Source organism: Lepidochelys kempii, chromosome 26 (assembly GCF_965140285.1).
Source record: "Lepidochelys kempii isolate rLepKem1 chromosome 26, rLepKem1.hap1, whole genome shotgun sequence".
Classification (NCBI taxonomy): Eukaryota; Metazoa; Chordata; order Testudines; family Cheloniidae; genus Lepidochelys; species Lepidochelys kempii.
Genome location: NC_136405.1, coordinates 14,906,505 through 14,931,885, shown reverse-complemented (window position 1 = coordinate 14,931,885; position 25,381 = coordinate 14,906,505). Strand labels below are relative to the sequence as shown.

At 55.0% G+C, this 25,381-nt stretch overlaps 2 protein-coding genes across 4 annotated transcripts in view; one reads left to right on the top strand and one right to left on the bottom strand.

Annotated features, from left to right (window-relative positions):
• Positions 1 to 432: 432 nt before the first annotated feature.
• Positions 433 to 19,887, top strand: LMAN2L (lectin, mannose binding 2 like). Of its 3 annotated transcripts, XM_073325451.1 has the most exons (9): positions 433 to 588; positions 1,697 to 1,815; positions 5,198 to 5,315; positions 6,497 to 6,579; positions 12,458 to 12,490; positions 13,814 to 13,975; positions 14,076 to 14,190; positions 15,616 to 15,735; positions 16,448 to 19,887. In XM_073325451.1, the coding sequence occupies exons 1-9, from the start codon at positions 453 to 455 to the stop codon at positions 16,588 to 16,590; spliced, it is 1,029 nt and encodes a 342-aa protein (XP_073181552.1). In that variant the 5' UTR covers positions 433 to 452; the 3' UTR covers positions 16,591 to 19,887. The 3 variants fall into 3 exon arrangements, with proteins under 3 accessions (XP_073181552.1, XP_073181553.1, XP_073181554.1); XM_073325452.1 differs by lacking the exon at positions 12,458 to 12,490; XM_073325453.1 differs by lacking the exons at positions 433 to 588; positions 6,497 to 6,579; positions 12,458 to 12,490 and having other exon boundaries at positions 1,726 to 1,815.
• Positions 19,888 to 20,878: 991 nt separating this feature from the next.
• Positions 20,879 to 25,381, bottom strand: part of FER1L5 (fer-1 like family member 5) — an 88,720-nt gene continuing 84,217 nt past the window's right edge. Inside the window, exons 50-52 of the mRNA XM_078850636.1 lie at positions 23,172 to 23,281; positions 22,372 to 22,519; positions 20,879 to 21,342 (exon numbers count right to left, since the gene is read on the bottom strand). Coding sequence (XP_078706762.1) covers positions 21,250 to 21,342; positions 22,372 to 22,519; positions 23,172 to 23,281 — 351 coding nt within the window. The 3' untranslated portion in view covers positions 20,879 to 21,249. The remainder of the gene's footprint in view (positions 21,343 to 22,371; positions 22,520 to 23,171; positions 23,282 to 25,381) is intronic.

Below are 25,381 nucleotides of genomic sequence, written 5' to 3'. Positions count from 1 at the left end.
AGGGAGGCACAGTCAGGGGCCCCCTCCGGCCCCCAGCACCACGCACGGTCCCATCGCCGCGTCACGGTCGCCAGGCCACCGTCGCCATGGCACCGTTGGCCCCATGTCGCTAGGCAACTGTGGCCGTGTCCCGCTGGGGACGCAGAGCCCGCAGCCGCTGCCCCGAGAAATGGGGACCGGGTCCCTTTAAGGACCCCCGTGCCCGGAAGCGGCGAGGGCACTACATTTCCCAGAGCCCCTCGCGCGGAGCTGACGGGTGAGGCACGACCGCACGCGGCCGGCCGCGTTCCGCCCAGTGACGGATGCGCTCCTCAGCCAACCAGTATCACGATCCGCGTCAGTGGGCGGTGCCTGGAGGGAGCCAATGGCGGAGCTGGGCGGGGGCGCCCTGCGGCCAGTGAGAGGCGCGGGGGCGGGGGCGGGGGCGGGGCCCGGGGCCGGGCTGGGGGAAGATGGCGGCGGCGGTCGCGCGGCGGTGGCGGGCCGGGCTCCCGGGGCTGCTCGTGCTGCTGGTGCTGCGCGGGGCCCGCGCCGAGCAGACCGAGGAGCACCTGAAACGGGAGCACTCGCTCAGCAAGCCCTACCAGGGTGAGGGGCCCCGCGGGGGGGGTGGGGGTGTGTGCGCGTGGGGGGACCCCCGCGAGGGGGTGGGGGGGGAGCTGGGCGTGGGGGGGGCCCGCGGGGGGGTGGGGGGGAGCTGGGCGGGGGGTGGGCTAGGCGTGGGGGGGGGCCCGCGGGGGGGTGGGGGGGAGCTGGGCGTGGGGACCCCTGCGGGGGGTGGGCTAGGCGTGGGGGGGCCCGCGGGGGGGTGAGGGGGGAGCTGGGCGGGGGGTGGGCTAGGCGTGGGGGGGGGCCCGCGGTGGGGTGGAGCTGGGCGTGGGGACCCCTGCGGGGGGTGGGCTAGGCGGGGGGGGGCCCGCGGGGGGGTGAGGGGGGAGCTGGGCGGGGGGTGGGCTAGGCGGGGGGGGCCCGTGGGGGGGTGGGGGGGGAGCTGGGCGTGGGGACCCCTGCGGGGGGTGGGCTAGGTGTGGGGGTGTGTGTGGGGGGCCCTGCGTGGGGGGACCCCCTCGGGGGGTGTGGGGGGGGGGCCGGACGGGACACCTGCCGTATGGGGGTGATGGGCGCCTGGGGCGAAGGGGGAGCTCGTGGGTGGAAGGGGGTGCAGGCGGACCTGGGCTGGGCGAGAGGGGCTGGGACATTCGGGGTGTGGGGTGGTGGGATCAGGGGAAGCAGTAACTGGGGCGGGGAGGACGGGGGGGGAAGGAGTCAAAGTGGGGGAAAGGGGAGTAGGGAGGGGGCAGGCGAAGAACCTGAGGTAGCGAGTTGAGTGGGCGGCTGGTGTGGGGAGGACAGGGAACGGCAGGGTGGGGTGCAGAGGGAGCCGGGGGGAGTGGCTAGAGTATGGCAGTGTTTGGGGGGCGGGGAAGATGCAGGAGGGAGAAAGGCTGGGGGATGAGGTGTGTAGGTGGGGTGGGAGGAAGCAAGTGTACCTGGTGCTTTGTGCAGCTGTCTGGAGAGGGAAAGAGGAGGCGGCCAGGCGGAGGGTCTGGGAGGAGAAACAAGGCAGAGAAGGAAGCAGAGGGGTGGGTGGGAAGATGGATTGAAGGGGGGTTGGGTGAGGAGTGGCAAAGCACAGGGCGATCAGTGCACTTTACCATTGTAGGGCTGGTGCAAATGTTTCCCTTCTACCCGCCAGGTGTTGGATCTTCCAGTTCCTCTCTCTGGGACCTTATGGGCAATGCCATGGTCACGACTCAGTACGTCCGCCTCACACCGGACATGCAGAGCAAACAGGGGGCCGTGTGGAACAGAGTGGTAAGAATAACGTTCTCTAGCAATCTGTGAGGAGCGTTGGCACTCCAGGGTTTTGTATCTTGTGCAGAAGTGATTTCTATCTTTGGGCTGCAGCCAGTATGTCTGCATTCAAGGTGGTGAGGGGTAACAAGATGGTAATCGGGATGTCTTCATTTATGGAGTCAAGATTCTGATGGGAATCTGCTGCTGCAGGTTACAGGAAGTGGTGCATTGATGTTGAAGATCCTTTGCTCAAGTGCGGAATGAAGGGTGGATGGGCCTCGGGCAGATTGGCCAATAGTTTTCATGAGAGAAGACAGATTTGTGGAATCGTTGTGCAAAATAAACTCCAGCTACAGTTAATCTGAAACAAGCCTGTTGCTAAATCAGTGTCTTGGCAATGTCTCTGCTCTCGGTGTATCTATAGGAGGTCACTAACCTGGTGACGATGTTCCATTCCACTGAGCTTTTCCTTTGACTAAAAGCACAAAAAGGCAGTGCTTCTAACTGGCTTGCTCCCGGGCAATAGCCCTGCTAATTCTATTATGGAATTTGATCCTAAATCCCTCTATTATTATAGCTCAGATGTCCCATTCAGGATCACCGCTCCCTGTACATGGCACATTCTTTAGAGCCTGAGTGGATGAAGATCCATGTCCCCCAAATACAATGATTTATGAAAGAGGCTTTTTGTTCTGGGGTAATGTGAACTGTGTAGATGTGCAAAAGAACACTGGACCAAAGGCAGATCTGGTATAAGCAGTTGCAACTCAGATAAGTCAGTGGACTTGTACCTGTTTATACCAGTATGAGTTGGGCTTACTGAGTTTATCCTGTAAACTTGATCTGTCGTTCCCCTGCTCCCAGGTGCCAAGGTTCCACCAGAATCTGAAAACGACTAACCTCACCTCTACCTTTAATGCTTGGCCACAGCAGCACAAGTATCTGGGTTCTCTACCTTTCTTTGGTGGCTGTCAGTTTGAGTCACACATTCATCTCTCATCGAATGTTTATCTAACTTCAGGTTTCAGAGTAACAGCCGTGTTAGTCTGTATCCGCAAAAAGAACAGGAGTACTTGTGGCACCTTAAAGTCTAATAAATTTGTTAGTCTCTAAGGTGCCACAAGTACTCTTGTTCTTTTTATCTAACTTAAGTCTTGCCTGAGGAGTGGATATAATTTGCTTATGATGTGAAAAGCTGGAATTTGAGCCAGAAAGTGTCTTACGGTCAGTATATCCCCCTGTGCTGTTCAGTGCAGGCCTTCTCCACTTAAATCTGCTTGGGCCCTCTAACCAACACCCATGGTCTTCCCTTGCTGCGCGATAGCTGGTCTTGTAATGGATCCTCCTTTTTAAAAAAATCACTCAAACCTGAAGCTTTGATAGGATGTTTCTCTGGATTATAGCAGTAATCACACACTTTCCAAAGCTGAAAAATGCCTATTCTTGGTGAGTGCAATTGCAAGGCAAAGAGAAGTGTGGTCTCTTAGCTGTGATGTGGACACAGAAGGGCTTGCTATTAGAGGCTTTCTTTTTAGGGTCTTAGGGCTTTCTTTTAGGCCCATCATCTTGTTGTGCCTATAGTCACATGGTGCAGGATCGTGATGTAGTTTGCAAGTGTGTGCGCTGGATTTCAGTGTTTGGCAGAAAAACACGAGAGCAGTGATTCCCAATCTCTTCCAGATTAAGACGCCCTCCCATCTCTCAGTGGTCTAGCGAGAAGCCCTCTCCCATTTAGTAGTATGGAAAGGCCAGCGTGGTCACAACTCCCTCATGCTTGCATATGCTGGCCCAGGTTGAGCTCATACACTGCAGATCACTCCTTATAATGTCTGGCTGTGCAGTTGTAGTTTTTGTCTGCATTTTGTGCAGGCAGTGAATTTCATTGCCTAAGTTCCGTGATAGGGTATACAGTAGGAGCCACTCGAAGACATGACAGTTTGGGATGGAATTTATCTGTGGGGTAGATAGTGATGCTCTTTCATGTACTGTAGTTCCATAGTAAGCTTCCTGTAGAACTATTATGATTTCTGCTCTCTCCAAACAAGTACCTGTCTAATTCCGCCTGCCGTTTGAGTCCAGAATAGTTGACTGTGTGTTGGAAAAAGAGAGCTTGTTCCAAGAGCAAAGACACTGTAGCTGTACCAAGCCTTTCCAGGTCAGTACTCTTCTTGCAGCCCACTGCGTCAGGGATACTCTGCTTAGGAGGACAGAGTCCTGTCAGTTAATAGCCATGTCCTTTCATTCCATGGAATGAGACAGTTTTAAATCAGACATCGCTAACCCTTCAGAGTGCGTTGGACAGCTGCCTTCTTATATTAAAGAGCTGTGTAAATTGTCTCCATGGAGCTCGGAGGCCTCCCACGTCTCTGTACAATTGTCTGTATGATGTAGGTGCGTCTCTCTGACCTGAACATGTTCTAATTGTCTGTTGTGAGTCTGCCTTCCACAGTGAGTTGCCACGTACCTCTGGTACATATCTGTGGTGCGGGGAAGGCTTGATGCTGCTGCGTTTGGCAATCAATCCCCAGCTACGGACACTCTTGGGACACTCTTGCGAGATGTCTCTGACTGTGGATCTTCCTGTTCTTTCATATGGAAATTCAATACAATGCTGACTACAGCCCTTTTTAAGCATTTTATTTGTAATGCGTTTTCAGATGTGACTTTGAAATGGGCAGTTTCCCTTTACATTTGACTGTGGTCATATGGTACGAGTCCAGGAGTCGAAGTACCTGTCTAGCTGCTGACTCGTATCCAGGCTGGATGACTCGATGATAAAACTATTTACATTCTTTGCCTCGACTGGTTCTACGCTTCATCTGATGTTCATAAAGGGGTGTCATTTGTTCATCTATAGTGATGAAATCCAAGCCGCTCTGGGCCTGATTCTGATCTCTTTCCTTGATTTCACTGGTGTTACTCCTGGCTTCGAACAGTGCGAGATCAGAATCAAGCTCTTTGTTTTTATATCCATGATTCCCTAATCTTCCCTAATCCCCCTGTGATTAATTACTCTTGCTGAAATACAAAAGGTAAGGCCGTGCAGCCTATTGGCAAGGGACATGAAGGACGAAGACATCTCTGCAGTGTGGCTCCATTTAGCGGATGTATTTGTGCTAAGGCAGGCCAGTGCTTTTCCATGAGGCGGCGGATGTGTTGGTGCCATGGCTTGCTGTCTGTGCAGAAAAGCAGCTGTGCTGTCTGGCTGGGGACACTGCAACCAGTTGTGGCTCTCCCTCCCCATCCAGATGGAACAGATCCCAGCTGACATGGGGTCCCTTAGTAATGTTATCTGCCTGCAAGCCAATAGCCAGAAGGGCTGTGAATTGCAAGGGGTGTGTAGGCTATTGTCAAAGTCCCCCTGACTGCTGCACACGCTCTCCCCCTTTCTCTCTTGCAGCCTTGTTACCTCCGAGACTGGGAGATGCAGGTCCATTTTAAAATCCATGGGCAAGGCAAGAAGAACCTGAATGGGGACGGCTTTGCCATCTGGTACACCAAGGATCGCATGCAGCCAGGTAAAATACTCTCACGGAGGCGTCATCTGCAAGGGGAAGTGCTGCACAGAGCCTCCGCTGCCGGCTTTCTCCTGCCCCAGCGGAAACACGCTAGCCAGAGTGTGCCGCCCTTGGCTGTGGATGTAGATTGCATCTACAGCTGCTGCCATCCGGCTCCTATTTGCAGGGACCGACAAGGAGGGAGCCAGGAGCGACTGTGACCCCACTATAGCTAATACTGACTTTGCTCTGCAAAAGCTCGGGGTGACCATTGATGGGGGCTCTGAGGAGTCCAGAGTGGCTATGAATTCAGCTGTGCAGTAGCAAATTGCTTGCCCGGATTTTCAGAGGTGCAAAGCAAGCCCCATTCCTACTGCAGGAATGGAGGCTGCAGTGGCTCCAAAGCTCTGGAAATCAGACTTGTGCTGCGAAGGGCAGTGTCCTAGTGGGCTAAGCATGGGCCTGGGGCCAGGAACACCTGTACTCCGAAACTCTGCTCCCGTTTCCGCATCTGTCAAACGGGAAAGCCTCCTACCTCATGAGTTGTTTGTAAAGAGCTCTGATATCTAGCACTCCTTCTATGTAGATTGCAAAGTGATTCATCAGGTGAGAGTGTCGCTGTCTCCATGTGACAGATGGGGGAAGAGAGGTGCAGAGGGGGAGTGGCAGACCCGGGGATCGAACTTGGGTCTGCGGGGTATTGGTCCTGTGACATGGGCACTGGGCTCTGCTGCTCAGCAAGTGCTAAATGCTGCCACGCGGAGGGGTCTTCAGGCCCCCTAAGCACGGATCCAGGAATGGGCTCCTCTGTGGGGAGAGGGTGAAGGTAAAGGGTGACTTATCCAATGCCACTTGCTAACATTCCTTCCGAGCTGTTACTGGTGCTAAGCCAAGGCTACCTTCGGAGGCATCTCTGGCCTAGATCCTTGGGGGCAAACTCCTTCAAATGGGCATTTGCATGAAGTTGGAGGCCTCCCCACTGGCTCTCTCAAGGAGGCAAATGTCTGTCTGACACTACCAAATATTACTGCATCCTCTTCAAGCTACTCTTGTGGTTCTGCTCCAAGGTGGGGCCCATCGATGGCTTGGGGAGTAAATCTGCCCACGCGCAGGGTGGAAAGCACTCACCCCACTGTCTCTGCTAGAGCGTGACAGCACGCAAGCTGTGTCGCCCACTGTTCACACTCTGCCATCTGTTCCAGGGCCCGTGTTTGGGAGCAAGGATCACTTTCTGGGGCTGGGGGTGTTTGTAGACACCTACCCCAATGAGGAGAAGCAGCAGGAGGTAAGATGGCTTTGTGGCAGTTCCGAGGGAGGTGGGAGATGAATGTGAAGTTGTATTACCGTGGCTATGCCTCCAGAGCTTGGGGGCAGAGTTGGCGTATTAGCTTGTTCAAAAGGGGACTGGAACACGTGACTTAGGAGGAGAGACTGAGGGAACTGGGATTGTTTAGTCTGCAGAAGAGAAGAATGAGGGGGGATTTGATAGCTGCTTTCAACTACCTGAAAGCGGATTCCAAAGAGGATGGATCTAGACTGTTCTCAACGGTAGCAGATGACAGAACAAGGAGCAATGGTCTCAAGTTGCAGTGGGGGAGGTTTAGGTTGGATATTAGGAAAAACTTTTTCACTAGGAGGGTGGTGAAACACTGGAATACGTTACCTAGGGAGGTGGCGGAATCTCCTTCCTTAGAAGTTTTTAAGGTCAGGCTTGACAAAGCACTGTCCGGGATGATTTAGTTGGGGTTGGCCCTGCTTTGAGCAGGGGGTTGGACTAGATGACCTCCTGAGGTCCCTTCCAACCCTGATATTCTATGAAAAGGCTTTGGCCATATTTCTAGCCACAATGCAGCTGTATGTTAGAGATCCCAATCGCAGAACAGTCTAAACGTAGCTTCTTCTCCGGCTCCTCCTGGCTGCAGCTTTTGGTCACTTGCTATTGATGCTGCACTCTCTCCCCTCTCCTGTCTCTCTTCCCTTCGGGTTTTGAGTTTGCTGTCTTCCTTGTCCCTCTCCAGGGGACTAGCAGGAGGCAAGTAGTTCTTCATACATGGAGGGGGCTGCAGGCCAGACCAGTGAGCTTCCCTCTGCAGCCCCTTCTGTGTGTCATGGCATCTGGTGTAGAGGCGCACTCGCAAAGACTGAGCGATCCTGGTTAGTGTCTCCTCACTGCCGACTCCCCGTATGAAGTATCACTGCTCTGCAGGGCAAGTCCTGATGGTGGTGGGCATTGTCTGGCTGCCCAAGGCCCGTGTGTGCAGGCCGGACACACCGATTAGGACGAGCTATAGGCCTACAGCGGCCTTCGGCAGTGGCTGCGTACGCTTTGCAGGGGATATGGGAGAAGGAGAAATGGGAAGCAGTTGTACTCGTTTCCCTTGGGGATTTGGGGACTCCCCGGAAGCTGTCTGAAGTGTGTGGACACTAGCTAGTGTGGACCTGTAGTGTGGTGATCCTCAGCTCTGCATAGCAGTGGCCCAAATGCTAACATAAGAACAGCCCTACTGGGTCAGACCAAGGGTCCATCTAGCCCAGTATCCTGACTGCCAACAGTGGCCAGTGCCACATGCCCCAGAGGGAATGAACAGAACGGAGAATCATCAAGTGATCCATCCCCTGTCGCCCATTCCCAGCTTCTGGCAAACGGAGACTAGGGACACCATCCCTGCCCATCCTGGCTAATAGCCATTGATGGACCTGTCCTCCATTAACTTATCTAGTTTTTTTTCAACCGTGTTATAGGCTTGGCCTTCACAACATCCTCTGGCAAGGAGTTCCACAGGTTGACTGCGTTGCATCGAAAAAATAGTTCCTTTTGTTTGTTTTAAACCCGCTGCCTATTAATTTCATTGGGTGAACCCTAGTTCTTGTGTTATTCACGCCTTCTCACAACACTTCCTTATTTACTTTCTCCACACACGATTTTATAGACCTCCATCATATCCACCCTTAGTCTCTTTTCCAAGCTGAAAAGTTCCAGTTTTACTAATCTCTCCTCATATGGAAGCTGTTCCATCCCCCTAATCCTTTTTGTTGCCTTTTTCTGAACCCTTTCCAATTCCAATATTTTTTTTTTGAGATGGGGCGACCACATCTGCATGCAGCATTCCAGATGTGGGCACAGCATGGATTTATTGAGAGGCAACATGATATTTTCTGTCTTATAATCTATCCTTTTCTTAATGAGTCCCAGCATTCTGTTTGCTTTTTTGATGGCCGCTGCACAGTGAGTGGATGTTTTCAGAGAACTCTCCACAATAATGCTAAGATCTCTCTTGAGTAGTAACAGCTAATTTAGACCTCATAATTTTATATGAATAGCCGGGATTATGTTTTCCAATGTGTATTACTTTGTATTTATCAACATTGAATTTCATCTACCATTTTGTTGCCCAGTCACCCAGTTTTGAGAGATCCTTGTGTAACTCTTCGCAGTCTGCTTTGGACTTAACTATCTTGAGTAGTTTTGTATCATCTGCAAATTTTGCCACCTCACCGTTTACTCCTTTTTCCAGATCATTTACAAATATGTTGAGTAGGACTGGTCCCAGTACAGACCCCTGGGGGACACCACTATTTCCCTCTCTCCATTCTGAAAACTGATCATTTATTCCTACTCTTTGTTTCCTATCTTTTAACCAGTTACCAATCCATGAGAGGACCTTCCCTCTTATCCCGTGGCAGCTTACTTTGCTTAAGAGCCTTTGGTGAGGGACCTTGTCAAAGGCTTTCTGAAACTCTATGTACACCATATCCACTGGATTCATCTTGTCCACATGCCTGTTGACCCCCTCAAAGAATTCTAGTAGATTGGTGAGGCATGATTTCCCTTTACAAAAACCATGTTAACTCTTCCCCAACAAATTATGTTCATCTCTGTGTCTGACAATTCTGTTCTTTACGATAATTTCACCCAGTTTGCCCATTACTGAAGGCAGGCTTACCGGCCTGTAATTGCCAGGATCACCCCAGTACTAGCTGGTCAGGGCTTCCTGCACAGTGCTTCTGTTAAGCTGTTCTGGAGAACATCTCCTGTGCTCTAGAGCTGTACAGCCAGGCAGTGTTGTTACTTATTATTGAGACAAATGTGGGCTAAACCAATGAGTGTGTATTAGAGCTGGGCCCAAACACGCTTTCACTGAAGAATTGCTTTGCAAAGGAAACCAGCATTTTTGTCACACTTTCACTTTATCAGAAAATTTCCAAGGACATTGACAAAGGTTTTGTTTCAGGCATTTGGATTTTTCTAAAGTGAGTGGGGAGGAACCCCATGGCTCTCCTTTAGACTCCAATGTCTGACCAGCTCAGCTGTGCAGCTGGCTTCAGACCTTGAAACTGATTGAACAGATCTGCAGGTCTTGAATCAGCATCCAGTTTGGTTGGAACATTAACAATGGTCTGCCCTTGCTCTATGAAGGGCCATTGTACCCTTAAGTTGGATCCTAGATAATGCTGGGCAGCTGAAGAAGCCACACTGATGCTATTCCAGGGCTTGGAGTTTAATGGAGGATAAAGATCAGAATCCGAGCCACAATGCAGGGAGAAATGACATCATCTCATAGAATCATAGACTTTAAGGTCAGGAGAGACCTTTTTGATCATCTAGTCTGACCCCTTGCACAATGCAGGCCACAGAATCTCACCCACCCACTCCTGTAACAAACCTCTAACCTATGTCTGATCTATTGAAGTCCTCAAATCGTGGTTTAAAGAGTTCGAGGTGCAGAGAATCCTCCAGCAAGTGACCCATGCCCCATGCTGCAGAGAATGGCAGAGGCCCTGGGGGTTTTTCACCTATCTGCCCTGGAGGAAAATTCCTTCCCGACCCCAAATATAGCGATCAGCTAAACCCTGAGTATGTGGGCAAGACTCACCAGACAGACATCCAGTAAAGAATTCTCTGTAGTAACTCAGATCCCACCCCATCTAACATCCCATCACAGGCCATTGGGCATATCTACCCCTAATAGTTGAAGATCAATTAATTGCCAAAATTAGGCTATCCCATCATACCATCCCTTCCATAAACTTATCAAGCTTAGTCTTGAAGCCAGATAGGTCTTTTGCCCCCACTGCTTCCCTTGGAAGGCTGTTTCAGAACTTTACTCCTCTGATGGTTAGAAACCTTTGTCTAATTTCGAGTGTAAACTTCCTGATGGCCAATTTCTATCCATTTGTTCTTGTGTTCACATTGGTACTGAGCTTAAATAATTCTTCTCCCTCTGTGATATTTATTCCTCAGCCTTCTTTTGGTTAGGCTAAACAAGCCAAGCTCTTTGAGTCTCCTTTCGTAAGACAGGTTTTCCATTCCTCAGATCATCCTAGTAGCCCTTCTCTGGACCTGTTCCAGTTTGAGTTCATCCTTAAACATGGGAGACCAGAACTGCGCACTCTATTCCAGATGAGGTCTCACCAGTGCCTTGTATACCGGTACTAATGCCTCCTTATCTCTACTGGAAATACCTCGCCTGATGTATCCCAAGACCACATTAGCTTTTTTCACGGCCATATCCCATTGGCGGCTTATAGTCATCCTGTGATCAACCAATACTCCGAGGTCCTTTTCCTTCTCTGATACTTCCAAAAAGAAAAGGAGTACTTGTGGCACCTTAGAGACTAACCAATTTATTTGAGCATGAGCTTTTGTGAGCTACAGCTCAAGTGAGCTGTAGCTCACGAAAGCTCATGCTCAAATAAATTGGTTAGTCTCTAAGGTGCCACAAGTCCTCCTTTTCTTTTTGCAAATACAGACTAACACGGCTGTTACTCTGAAACCTGATACTTCCAAGTGATCCGTCCCCAGCTTATAACAAAAATTCTTGTTGTTGATCCCTAAATGCAGGACCTTGCACTTTTCACTATTAAATTTCATCCTATTACTATTACTCCAGTTTACAAGGTCATCCAGATCTTCCTGTATGATATCCTGGTCCTTCTCCGAGTTGGCAATACCTCCCAGCGTTGTCATCCGCAAACTTTATTAGCACACTCCCGCTTTTTGTGCCGAGGTCGGTAATAAAAAGATTAAATAAGATTGGTCCCAAAACTGATCCCTGAGGAACTCCACTGGTAACCTCCTTCCAGCCTGACAGTTCACCTTTCAGTGTGACCTGCTGTAGTCTCCTCTTTAACCAGTTCCTTATCCACCTTTCGGTTTTCATACTGATCCCCATCTTTTCCAGTTTAGCTAATAATTCTCCATGTGGCACCGTATCAAATGCCTTACTGAAATCAAGGTAAATTAAATCCACTGCGTTTCCTTTGTCTAAAAAAATCTTAAAGAAGGAGATCTGCAGCCTTTCTCCTGCCACAGATTTGTGCTGATGTCCGGTTACGGTCCGAACCAGACAGTCAAACACACACAGGAGGCTTTTATTTCTGTTCAGATTGGGCCCAGGGCTCAGTTCTGATCTCTGCCACTGTGAACTCCGTTGACATTTGTGGTGCGGCCTGGGATTCTCAGGGAACAGGTTTAGAACTCGGTCCCACATGAGATGGGAGTTCGTGCCTTGGGCTCATGTGCCCAGCTCCCCAGGACACTGGTGTCCACATGGCTCTGGGACTGTCCCTTGCCTCAGAGAAGCCAAGAGCCACTTCCTGAACTGTGAACACTTCCCTTCTACAGCAAGAGGGAGTAGAAACGCTGGACAAGACAGCGTCAAATCACTCTAATAGCGCCTGCAATCACAGCTGCACCCTCTTTCCTTACGTAGCTCTTCATTTCCTACGTGTAACGTGGGAGCACCCTGCTGTAATTTGTGTGTGTGTGATGGACACAGTTGAGGGTGCTGGAGGAATTGTAGATATGGGTGGTGGTGATTCCCGCCAAGCAGTCCTTTGTTGGCATGTTCTAAGCTCGGGTCCTTAGCTCTGGGTTAATGTGCTTTTGTGCTGTGGGATGGGGAAGGGAAGTACAGGGTATAAACTGTGCAGGATTACAGTGTGGGGTTTCTTGGGCCAGTTGCCTTTTTAAGCCATGTATTCAGTGGTTTGGTACATGACTTGCAAAATGTAAGGTACCCTCAAGTCTTGGCGAGGGGACAATGCTGGTGGTTTCCTAGGATGCATTTCCTTCCCAGTTTGCAGATTCATACTAAACTATTTGGTCAGTGACTGTCTTGTTCTGTACCCTTTCTTGCTCTCAATAATCCTTCTGGACTCAGGCTCAGAAGAGGAGGTATACCCCTGGAAATCAGGTATTTGCTCTTAGCTCATTTCCAGCCTCCGAGTCCCCTCCCCTCTCTCTGTCATGGGCACTTCCAGGGTGTTTGTGACCTTGCTGGGTGAGAGAAGGGCATTGCGAGAGTTACAGAAATCTTTATCTGACTGCGGCCAGTATGCCTGGTTCAGAGCCAGTCTCTCCATCTGCCGCCAGGTCCCCCGGCCAGCGTGCTTGTGACAGTGCGCTGGGCTGCTGATTACTTTCTTGTGACCTGAAGGAAGTCTAACGTGTGTAGCCTCCCCAAGCCCCTCACTCAGGGCCTTGCTGCTCGGGTGGTTTTGATGCAGCTGTCTCTTCCTGTGGCATCTCCTCATGGCTGCACAGGTCCTACATGCAGAGGAGACGCTGCAGCTCTCGAGCTTGTCTGTTCTCATGGATCCCTGCTGTTCTGAAGTGTTCCTGTTTCATTTTAGAATAAACAAACCTCTGTTCCCCCACCTTGTGCATCTCCCTGCTACGCAGCATTACGCCGGGGTCTGGCCTTGGTGCAGTGCTTGCCTTCGCTCGTCTTCTCATCCCCTACTCGACAGAGGAGGGTCCATCAGAAACAAACTAAGCTACACGTACCAGTGGCTCAGCTGTGGTGTGTTTAGCCCATCTGCTACTGCAGACCTGGGAAAGGACTCTGCCAGTGGGCCTCTGGGCAGCGTTGCCCATCGAGAGGTGTGGGAGTGCTGGGCCCAGTCTGATGCACAATGCGCATGTCTTGGTGGAATGGATCTTAATAAAAGAAAATCCCAACTCAGAGGAGGCGCGTGACCCCCGTGAACAGTGTCCTGGCTGGCCGGGGCCCCTGGGCTGTGGTAGCCGGATGTCCCTGTCCCAGATCCAGCCCGGCCCAGTGGTTCTACAACCGCTTGGCTGCCTGGCCTGTGCGACAGGCGTGCGGGGGTCCATGCCACGCAATCCACCCGCCCAGGGGTGGCAATGGGAAGTTGTGGGTGGTCTCTGTAGAGAGAACAGAGGCAGAGCCCATGTCCCTCTCTAGACCTGGGTGTCTCGGAGTCAGGTTGAGGCCTGGTGGTAGAGGGATCAGTCAGTCCAGTGCCTCCTGCCAGCACCTCGCTCCCTTGCAGACCCAGTCACGCCGGGCTGCGTGAGAATTTCGAGCGCCGGCCGAGGCTCTTGTCGGTCTCTCGGCCCTGATGTTGTGCTCCATGCTGTCAGTGTCCTGTGCAAAGCCGTGTTCTCTGCTGCCTGCCTGCATTTGCCCTGTTGCCCATGGTTCATATTGCCAGGCCTCCGCAGAGCAGTGTGAGGAGATCACTAACCTGCGGCCTTGTCCCGTGTTCCCTAGCATGTGTTCCCCTACATCTCCGCCATGGTGAACAATGGCTCTCTCACCTACGACCATGACCGGGATGGACGGCCCACTGAGCTCGGAGGCTGCACGGCCACGGTGCGCAACCTGAACCATGACACCTTCCTGGTGGTCCGCTACGTCAAAAGGAGGCTGACGGTGAGTGGTGACTCCTTGAGCTCTCCAGGCCCAGGTCGGCTTCATGTTGGGAGGGCTGGGCTGGGTTGCTCTGGGTTGAGTGAAGTCTCATGTGTTTCAGATCATGATTGACATTGATGGCAAGCACGAGTGGCGGGACTGTATTGACATGCCGGGGGTCCACCTGCCAAGGGGATACTTCTTTGGGACCTCTTCCGTCACTGGAGACCTCTCAGGTACCGCGCTGTGACCCTGGCCGGTGCTCCACAAGTGCTGAGGGTGGGCCTATGCTGTGCCTGCGAGTCTCCGAGCCGGGGTCTTCAGAGCCTGGGCTGCACGGCTGCTTCCGGCACCGGCGCGTGAGCCTGAGTCTGTGGACCTGGCTCTCAGGCTTGCTGCTGCGGGTTTTGAACACACAGTAGCTGCACCCGAAGTGACTGGGGAGCGAAGGCCCTGCCTTCACAAGTGCCTCCGGCCAGACCTAGCACGGTATTGAGGTGCCTGAGGTGTGTTTGAAAATTGCAGGGGGCACCTTCGGGCGCCGAACTCCCCAAGTCATGTCCTTGGAAGGGTCCTTGGCGTTAACCTCAGTCTGAAAGGCTGACGTTTGGTCCGAACGGGACACCGCACCCTTCTGTTTTCAGTGGCACCCCAGGAGCTCACAGGTGACACTTCTAGGCTTGGGGCACCTGAATTCTGCCAGGTGCCGGGGGGCTCCTCTGAGCTGACATAAACAGTCGGAGGATTTCAAATACAAAGGTGCCCACTCTGACTCCTGAACCACCTCAGCCACTCCCTGGCTCTGGGGATACCTGCAGCTGAACCTCTGGTGTTCACAGCCTGCAGTTCGACGGGGGCCTTGGGACATACTTTGGGGGTTTAGAGCAAGCATCCCTCTTACACAGTTTTGCAGGGCACTTCTTGAGCTTTCTGGCCCAAGAGCCATGTGCTCCTGTTCCAGTATAGGCGAGGGGACCAGTCTCGTGGACACTGATGCACAGCTGTCTGGCCCACTGAGGCTCTTGGTGAAACGAAAGCCTTGCCTTTTTCAGTCTGTAACGTCTGTGTGAATTCCGTTCAGATTATGCCATAATACCCGAAAGTACCAACCCCGTCTGCTTCAGTCGTTCTTAAGCCAGTTTAGAACAGGTTTGAATCAAGCCTCTACAAAAGCATGTTGATCACCAATGCCTGGATTCATTGTTTGCTCCAAGTAAAGTTCCTTTTATTTCCAAAATCTCTGCAGATGCTCGGGGAATTGGAGAAGCTGGCTGGGGCAGTTGAGTTGTCCTGCTAATATGTGTGACAGAAAGACAAAGGCAATGAATGCCTGTGAGGATGATTCTAATTTTCTGCCTTCAGGTTGCCAAATGGACTTTAAATCAGAGGTGCTCCCTGGCTGAACAACTCCTCATTTCTCAGTCTGAATTTCAGTGGCTTAAAGGCCCCTCGTGGCAAAGCGTGTTGTGCTGGACACGGTCCAACCACAGAAGATGGCAGGCGCTGCCCCGGGGAGTGGAGTTCTGCTTGCTCCGTGCATGGGTGCTTGGCTCCATTTGAGCAGATGTTCAGTGTTTCCCTCTTCCAGCCCCTCTGCCATCCCTGGCCAAGGTTCCTCTTCCTGCATACTGTCTAAGGCCATGTTTCTCTCGTGCCCCTAGATAACCATGACATCATTTCTCTGAAACTCTACCAGCTGACGGTTGAGCGGAGTCCAGAGGAGGAGAAGCGGGACAAAGAGGTGTTTCTGCCCGTTGTGGACAACCTGAAACTGCCCGGAGGTGAGTAGCGCACAGGTTGGTGAGGTGCAAGGCCGGGACCCACCAAGTACCTGCTCTCCTCAGGAGATGGGCTATTCCATTCATCAGGCGGGGTCCTCACACCATCTGCTGAAGCTCCTGCCTGTGAGCCCCTCTGCTTGAATGGCTCTATTAGCTAACGTTCAGCGTTCCTAGAAGGCGGGAATGATGTGACCGAATGCTGAGTGTGGATGTCCCCACATCTGTCCCAGTGCTCTCTGCAGTGTCGGCTTCTCCAGTACCCCGGAGAGAGGAGCAGCCACGGCCTCAAGCGGGGATTAGGTGTGCCGGGGCACAGCCTGCCCTGGGTCTCCCGGCTCCCGAGCACTGGAGATAGGGTGGAGGAGCTCTGCTGCATGGAGGTAGCCAAAACCCTGGCTGTGCTTTGAGATCCTCTGCAGGCTAGTGACCACGTAGCATGCAGTCTCTGAGCCAGGCTTTCTCACGTCTCTGAAATCTCCCCAGAGACCAAACCCAGATCCCATAGCTCAGGACAAACGCAAGCGCCTCCCTTTGGATGGAGTGCTGGGGAAGGTGGGCGGGTGGATGGCTGTCTCCCCTGGACACCGCAGAGATGGGCAATGCAAGTAAAACCCAATCAAGCTTGTATGCAACCCCCATCACCATAGTCTCTGAGCGTGTGGGATCTGTGGTGGCTAACCCGGGCTTGTGCCCCTCTGCCTTTGCCCCACAGTGGAGGCCCCACTGGAACCCATGAGCAGCCTGGCCCTGTTCTTAATTGTCTTCTTCTCGCTGGTCGCCCTGGTGTTTGCCATCGTCATCGGAGTCATAGTCTACAACAAATGGCAGGAACAGAGCCGGAAACGCTTCTACTGACCTAGGCGCCTGCCCAGCCCCTTCCCTCGGCACACGAGCAGCTCTGCTGGAGTGGGTTGGCACGTGCCAGAGGCTAGCTGAAGAGAAGCCCTTGCCTGCTCAGCCCAGACTTTCCAGAGCCTCTTCGGATGGCTGCTTCTTTGCTGGCCCCCATGGGGACCGCTGCGGTCTCTCTTCGAGGCTCCCAGCAGGAGTGGACGTCCTGGATCACATGGGGAGCAGGCTTCGTGTGACACGTAGCGCATCAGGAGACTCTCAAGGGTGGTGCAGTGACAGATGGGCCGTCCCCCAGCAGCTCTTGCTTTGCAAGATGTTTAGAAGATGCTTGGGGCGGGTGTAGCCGACTGCTGTGTCGTTTCCGTGTTGGTGAGCCTTACGTGTGCTATCTGGGGATGTTCCACAGCCCAGCTAGGAGGCCAGGCACTGAAGACTGTAAAATCCTAGAAAAGCCCCTCTGGCTTAAGGGTGAAACTTGGCCAAACCAAACGTTTCTTGCTGGTAAGAGGAGTAGTGTCCCAGCTCCATGGCCCTGCCCCCGCTGCTCGCGGCCTGTGTTGCCGTCCAGGTGGCTTTGCTGCCTGAGGCTGGTTGGGAAGGCCGAGCTCATCTGCCCCAGGCAGCTTGAAATCTTTAATCCTGGTTTTGCCATAGCACAGCTGAATCCTGCACCCTGAACGAAATATTCCACGTCTCGCTGCTGCTCCTCGTTTGGAAGTGGGGAATGGGCAGCTGTGCTAAAGGAAAACCCCTCGTTTTACAGTCACCCCAGTACGGTCTGGGCATGAACACAGATATTGGCTACTGGCCTCCCAGTGCCACCCTGATCCTGCCTGATCTCCCAGCACGATGGCAGGGAAAGCAAGGGCTCTTCCAGGCTGCACGGTCTTCTCAGCCTCTGATGGAAATTGACCTGAGCTGCTTCCATTCAGTGCCTCCACGATGCCACTGCTAGCCTGAGCTCACCTCCTCTTTCTCCCCGACAGCTGGGCTTTCCAGCCAGGGCTAAGGGGGTTTGCGCTGGTGAAGCATGCACTAAAAAGTCTCAATGCAGCCTGGTGAGACCAGGCCCGTCTGAGAAACCGTCTGGATCCCGGGCCCATTGCACAAGGGTCAGTACGTCTGCGTGCAGGGTCTCCATGATGCTTGTTGCTGAGCATGGGAATGTGGTGGGCAAGGGACAGCTAGTCCCGACCCACTTCCCTTTCGTTCACACGAAGCCAGGTCACGTTGCTGGGGTGGGGTTCACGTGATCATGTTGCTGTCCACATGCATGGACTCACGCAGCGACTCTGCCTGTTTTAACACTGGGTTCCATTGTAATAACCACTTGCTGCTGTCAGGGGGGCCTGTCCCTCCACCGCTGGGTCAGTCTGCATGCACTGCTGCCTTCCTCCCTTCTGTACCCCCCGGCTTGGAGCGCAGGGGCTATTTGCATGTCACCAGGTCCTGTTAGTGGTGTAGGTGTGATGTGAAAAGGCTCTGTTCTTTCTTCCTCACCCAGAAACCTGATGCCAGCATTTGTACGTGGTCCCTTTGTGTTTGTGAAGGATCTAGATCTGGTGTAACCAGGAGTTTGGAAGCGTGCTGGCAAAGGAAGGTCAGAGGGTTTATTGGCCTGGCGGAGACCTTAGCCATGCTTGGGAAAGAGAGTTCTGATCTCTACAAAAGCTTTGCTGCCTTTCAGGGAGGGTTAGTTATTTCCTACCTCAATGACTGCTGTGTTTTAATGAGTTCTTGCTTTCTGTAGGTCCTGCTGAGGGTGCTGAGTCGCTCATAATACCGATGCAGAGGGGGGAGAAGGGTCCCCTGGAAATTCTGGGTATAACACTTTGTCCCTGACACTGTTCCATTCTGTAGTGTCAACAGGCCTGTAGCTGTGAGCTCAATGTGGACAAGGCTTGGCTGGCTCGACACAACACACCAGAGCCATGTTCTCACCTTCTCCTAGCCAACCACGTCTAGCTGGATCTCGTGCCCTTGTTACAGTGACAGTAAAACCAGCCCCTGACGGCTCCTCCTGCCTGTCAAGCCATCTCTGGGGCCCAATAATGAGGGCTGGGATGAGGAGAAGGTCTGAGCTGAGGAAATGCCAGGACTCCTCAGAGGAACCTGCCCTTTGAAGGAGGAAGGTTTAGATTCAGAAAGTCCTCTCCCTTCCAATTCCTGTCACAGCAGCAGAGCCTGGATTCCTGATGTCTCTGCACCCAAGGGTGGCCATGGCCCAACTAAGTAAAGAACATGGTTATTAGCTAAGACTTTCAAAAGACTTGTGATTTTTTTTTTTTCTTTTTAAGTGCCTCAGTTTTTGGGCACCTAACTGGAGACATCTTAAAAAGCCTCCCTGTTTGGAGCAGGGCTCCCAGCCCCTTGTGAAAACCAGGCCCCTTTCAGGGGTCTCTGGCTGGGCACCCAAAATCCCCAATTGCTTTTGAAAGTCTTGTATGTAAACCCTGCCCTGCTCCGGGAGTGGCCAGCCAGGGGCACTGGGACAGGTGCGGTCACCAGCATTGCTCCTGGAGCTGTGCTAACATGGCCCAGCCAGGAAGCAGCTGTTGTAGCCGGTGCTCCGCAGGGAGCGTGAGAGGCGGCGAGCTGCGGCGTTGTTAACCGAAGGGTTCCTGAGATCTGCTGGTGTTGTGCCCTGTTGGGCAGGAGCTGCCAGTACCAGTGGCCAGATGGACGCTGCAATCTGCAGCCTTAATGCGATGGACTTTACAGGGGCATGAGACCTGATCAGCAGAGGTGCAGGTGAGAAACTGTGTGCTCTTTACCCAGACCCCAGGTAGCTCATGGCCTGGGGGTGAGGGTGAAATAGGGCAGGGGGAAGCCAAGTGACTTACTGCAGCTCCTGGTATGGTAAGACCTGCAGCTCTTGCATTGCAGGCCCGTGCTAATAGGAGGACGTGGGCTTTCTGAAGTGTGGAGTGACTGCAGGCCACAGCTTGGGGCCTCTGCTCTGGACACTGAAATATGATCCCTGCTTGCGTATCTTTGAGTTCCGCCCTGTTTCCCTCCCAACGCAGTTCAGAGCCGCGGCCTCTGTAGGAAAATCAGTGAGGAGGCTTCAGGAGGAGCTTCCCTCTGCAGAAAGGATCCGCCTAAGACGTTTGCTCCCGTGACTGCGTATCTAAGCCCCCTGCCCTGAGGGTGGCAACCTGGCATTTGCTGTAGCAGGGTGGCTTCGTCTGGTAGGATGCCTCTGGGGGAGATTTTACATGTGGCAAAGCACGAGGGCAGCCTGAAAGTGTGGGTTCTGCTTTTTTGCCTCTTTTAAAACATTTTACCTGATCAACAGAACTGTATGTGTGTACACCTGTTTCTGCAAGTGTAATTTGTGTCCTGGAAAAACAGCCCCCCCCCCGGGCTGTACTGCACTTAATCCTGGGGCGCTGCTCTTGTCTGCCTGCTCCGGGCTGCAGGGTTTGGGGTTGGGTATTGATGGACCTTATAGTTCTACAAAGACCCCGCCAGGTGTGTACGTGTCCATCTTGGCTCCTCCCAGGAGTTCCCTGGGCACCGTGGGGTAAGAGCTGCACTTCCCCTGCCCTCCTGCCCCTGCTGCAGCGGCTGGTAGGTACAGAACCGCCTCAGTGAAACATGTCTAATTCCTTCCCCGTGCAGGGCTAGCCCCGGGCTGCTGGCAGAGTGCTGGGGGGGACCCTGGGCTCGGGGGGGCTCTTATCTGAGCCACCCACCCTGGCTAGAGGCACAAATGCTAGCGGGAAGATAAAAGCCCCTGCCGCTGGGCCAGCGGGTGCATAAATAACCTCGATCAACAGGGCCTTGTTTTGATCATTACAAAGAAAACGTGACCCCCCTGGCAGAGCTGTGCCTGAGGATACTGGTGTAGGGGGGGTCTCTAGCAGCCTGACTCTGCCCCACTCAGTCCCTCTCCAGCGATCAGTCACTGGTATTTCATGCTACCTCCCTGCGGGGAGCAGTGCTCCCTGCTGGTGGCAGTGGGGAAATACAGCTGCCTCCTTGGGCGGCTGAAAGGGCCAAGGAGGCAGCTTTGCTCCTGCTGGGACTTGCCTCTCCCGGCCAATGCAGCGCTGGCCCTAACGTGACTTCCGGCTGAGGGCAAAAAGAGCCCAGAGCAAGCCTGGGCAGGAACTGCTGCGGGAGGCGAGGCGCGAAGTTGAGGGCTTTCCCAGCAGGCTGGGTGGGGCATCGTCCCCGGGCAGCGGCTGGCGCTCAGGGTTTCATCTCTGCAGCCCCATAGTGGACGCACTTCTGCGCTCGAGTGAGGCACCGTGAAGAACGTCTCAGGCGCTCGAGCCAAGGGGAAGGGCGTCCTTTCCATGCCTTTATTGGGGAACGCTGGCCCTGGATGCTTTCGGCCCAGAGAACGACCTTCCTGGGGGCAGGGCCGCTTCTGTGCTCACGCCGCTTTCTAGCTGCTGAGCTCCAGCACTGTAGTCACGGGCCTGGGCTCAGGGGCCCTTGGCCCCGGGGCCGGAGCAGGAGCCCAGGCCAGCAGAGCGGGTGTGGGGAGCGAGCAGTAAGACCTGCGGCTGCTCCCTTGGGGCAGGGAAGATCCAGGTGATGGTAGGGCAGGGGCTGGTGCCCAAATCCCCAGGCTGGGGGAGAGATGGGTCCCTCGGTGCTGGGGGACAGCCGGCGCTGTCTGTCATCCCAGGAGCTGGGCTGGCCTGGGGCCTACGGGCTCCCGCCGCTCCCCGCCAGCGGCTTGAGGCTCCCAAAGGAATGGAGGCTGCGGAAGGGGTTTATCAGCTTCATGGCCAAGTAGCGCTGGGGAGAGGAAGGGAGAGAGTCAGGCCCTGCAGCATCTCTAGCCAGCAAAGCGGGCTGGGGTCTGCCTCTTCAGCTGGCTCCATGGGCCAGCGCCCTCCCTTAAATGGGGCTGGATTAACCTATTGTGGGCCCCCCTGGGGGCAATGGAGCATGGCGTGGGGGGGCAGCCCCACTCTACCCCGCCCAGTGCAAGGCCCTCTACAACCCGGGAAGGTGCCAGACCTGCTGTGGCCCGCCCAGCCCTGTGGGCCTATGCTGCACACAGCCCCCCCTGCCCAACTCCCTATGCCCAGAGCCCCCTAGATCCCCTGTAAATGCACAGCACCCTGCCCAGTGCCCCAACGCATCTGCCCCACCCCCTCACAGCCCAGCCCCCCCAAGAGACCCCTCCCAGCCATACTCAACGGCTTTGCAGGGAGTGACTGTGTCCCGGGGCAGGGGATCCCTCTGGTCCCCTTGGGCATGAAGCCATCAGCCAGGGCCTGCCCCACCCTGGCTCCCTCAAGACGTGGCTGCCTGGAGGGGCCCAGCCAAGTCCCCCTCACTGTCTTGGCCCCCTGAGACTGGCCAGGCTTCTGCACCAGTCCCAGGTGGCTCAGCTCCGGGGAGACAGGTGGGCCTAACAGGTGCTGGGAAGCAGAGACGCCCGGAGCTGGAGGGGCACCGGGGTCCGGCCAGCGGGCAGAGAGGAGACGGGGCAGAGAGGAGCCCTTGGCTGGGCTGGGGGAGCCAGCGGGGTCCTGGGGCACAGTGCAAGCGGAGCAGGCTGGGGCCCGGCTCCACAGTGCCAGGCCTGGCGTAGTGGGGGCACAAGCTGGAGGGCAGCAGGCCCCGGGGCCCTGTGCTGCAAGGCGCTCCCCCCCACTGTGACCCCTGCAGGGAGCTTTGGCTCCCCCTCCCTGGGCTCCCCCCAGAACTCGGGCTCGGGCTGTGGCCCGTCCCGGGTGGCCCCGGGCAGGCTCGGTTGTTCCCTCCTTTGCCGGCCCCAGGGCTCTGGGGGGCCCCCCGTGGCCGCCGGCCGCGCACCGGGGAGGCGTAGATGAAGGTGGCCAGCAGGAGCAGCAGCAGGAGCAGCGTGGCCCCCAGGATGACCTTGCACTTGTGCGGCTGCCAGAGGACGTAGCGCAGACTCTTGACGGGGGCCGCGAACCACAGGAACGAGGCTTCTGGGCGCCTGCCGGGAGGAGACGGTGTCGGGCAGCCGGGTGGGGGGCTGGGCTCTTCCCGGGGCCTTCAGCTCCCCGTCCAGGCGGTGCCCTAGCTACCCCAGGTGACCCCTGTGCTCCCTGGGTCAGAGCAAGTGGGGGGTCCCTCCCCACCCCTTCTACCGGCCGTCCTGCCCCTTCGTCATGTGGCAGTGAGCACTCCCCCAGTCCCAGGGCCGGAGCAGGGGGCTGGGGCTTCCCCCACCCCCGGAGTCTTCTGGCGGGGTCAGGAGCCACTGGGGGCTTCCCCCACCTGCCTGGAGGCCGCGGCTCTGGTCTTACACCACCCGGCGGCAGATCTTTCCCAGGGCCCCCTGGGCGCAGGCCTGGTGGCCCAGGGGCTGATCCACCCCGGCTCCCGCGGCAGGGACGGGCATGGGGATGCGGGGGAGCAGGGCTGCTCGCTGCCCCGTGGCTGGACCGGGCAGCAGGAGGCAGGGGAGCCTTGGCGCCGGTTAGTGCCCTGGGAACGGGGCGTTTGGGAGCAGTAAGTGGTTGGGCATGTGCTCGGTTATTGATCCTCCTGGATCGATTCGGGGGGTTTCCCTTGTAACGCTCCCCCCTCTTGCCTCCGCCTCACCACCCCCCGCTCGCACAGCCGAGCCGGCTCCCCCCACTTACACGGGGGGCTGCAGGGTGGGGTTCATGTTCGGCTCCTCCCGTCCCTTCCCAGCCGGCCGCTCTTCCGCCTCCTTGGCCGTCAGCATCTCCAGCGTCATCTCGATCTTCCCCTGGAGAAGCGAGGCAGGCATTGGGCCATGGCGGCAAAAGGCAGGTGCCCCCCCCTCGCCAGAGGTGCTGGGTGCTCCCCGGCACCTGCCCGCAGCTGGAGGAGGATCGTGCCCCTGACCACGCACACAAACCTCTGGTTCTCCGACCCCCGGGGACACCCTAGCCCCAGAGGTGAAAGTAAGCCGGTACGCCCCGGTACAGCGTACCGGTAAGAGCCGGTGCACCGTACTGGGGCAGCCCGGCTTCCCCAGGGGGCAATTTAAAGGGGCGGGGGCTCTCAGCAGTGGCTGGAGCCGCAGGTCCTTTAAATTGCCTCCAGAGCCCCGCTGCTGGAGCCCTGGGGTAGCGGCTGCAGGGCTCCGGGGGCTATTTAAAGGGCCCGGGCAGTAGAAGCAGGGGAGCCCCGGGCCCTTTAAATAGCCCCCTGAGCTGCTGCTGCTACCCCGGTGGGGGGGCACTTGTCACGGAGTCCCTGGGCGATGCTCTGGAACTGCTCCCCATGAAGCCAGTCAGGACTCTGGGGCAGTCGCCTTTCTGTGAGCAGCCTGTCTTCAGGACTCACAGCTCACACAGCTTCCACCTTCCTGGGTCTGACCTCGGAGCATTCAGCATCCTCTGCCCCTCCGTGCGCTTCCCCCCCGCGAGTCCACTCAGGTGGGGCTCCTGGGGAAGCCAGAGGGTCCTGCACCCCAACTCCGCAGTCAGACGTGACTCTCAGCCAGCCAGTAAAACAGAAGGTTTATTAGACGACAGGAACATGGTCTAAAACAGAGCTTGCAGGTGCAGAGAACGGGACCCCTCAGCTGGGTCCATTTTGGGGGGCAGTGAGCCAGACAACCACGTCTGCACTTCACTCCATGTCCCAGCCAGCCCCAAACTGAAACTCCCTCCAGCCCCCCCTCCTCTGGGCTTTGTCCCTTTCCCGGGCCAGGAGGTCACCTGATTCCTTTGTTCTCCAACCCTTCAGCTCTCACCTTGCAGGGGGGGAAGGGCCCAGGCCATCAGTTGCCAGGAAACAGGGTGTTGGCCATTCTCTGTGTCCAGACCCCTGCACACACCTGCCCTCTAGGGCTTTGCAATGATCATACACCCTTACCCCACCCCCTAGATACTTAAGAACTGCATAGGGGAAACTGAGGCACCCCCACAATATTCGGAGGAAACATTAAGAACAGGCCCACTTCGTCACATCTCTCCCCCCTTCGAGATCGAACTGAGCGGGGTCACTTTACCCGGTGACCTGGGGAAGTTCGAAGCCACCAATGTTCCCATGGATGCCCCAGCGTCTCTCCCATTCCTTGGTAGGAGTTACACCAGGCCCTTCCAGTTTCACGCCCTCCCTTAGGTCGGGGGTGGTCGATAGCACTCGCATGCCGCATATGGGAAGGTTTATGCGGCCCATGCCCTTTGGCCACCCCAAAACCCCAGGGGGTCAAACTGGGATTGGGTTTTCTCCCAGAGCTCCAGTCTGGAGGGCTGCAATTCGGGCTCTCTTGGTTAAGGGCCCCCATCTTGACCTGGGCCACATACTGTTCACTTACAGAACTAGCATGGAGACATCCCTTTCTCCACAACCTTGTCTCCCCAACAAGCTGGCCCAACACAGCCACTTGGTTATAGGACGGTGTACCTTTCTTAACAGCTTTCACTCCATCTGAGACCTTCTCAAAGCTCTCCACACTGGATCTTTCAACAGGAAAGTCAGTGGATCCATTCACAACAGAAAATTTCTGGCTGTTAGGAACTGAAACTCTCTTGATTAAATCATTTTCACACCCTTCAGTTGCAGTAAACTGCTTGCAAAGACTCCATGAGGATTCCTTTCCCTAGGGCTTTTCTATGCAACAATTCACCCCTCACAGAAATTCTGCCCTTACCCTCTTCACCTAAGGCTTGCTCTAGGGGAACACTTTCCTGAGCAACAACAGACTCTTTCTGGGTCTCCCTTACATCCAGAATCACCTCTGGCCCATCAGGCGGATTCCTACACAATCCCCTTTCAGGCAAACTTACAGACTTCCTAGATAAAAGGTTAGAAGCATTCTCCTTCCCTTTGCCACACACAAGTTCAGAAGAAAAGGAGTACTTGTGGCACCTTA

Coding starts and splice junctions, on each gene's coding strand:
- LMAN2L (XM_073325451.1), top strand. CDS start 453: ATGGCGGCGGCGGTCGCGCGGCGGTGGCGGGCCGGGCTCCCGGGGCTG. Junction 5,316..6,496: donor CAAGGATCGCATGCAGCCAG/GTAAAATACTCT, acceptor CATCTGTTCCAG/GGCCCGTGTTTGGGAGCAAG. Junction 15,736..16,447: donor CAACCTGAAACTGCCCGGAG/GTGAGTAGCGCA, acceptor TTTGCCCCACAG/TGGAGGCCCCACTGGAACCC.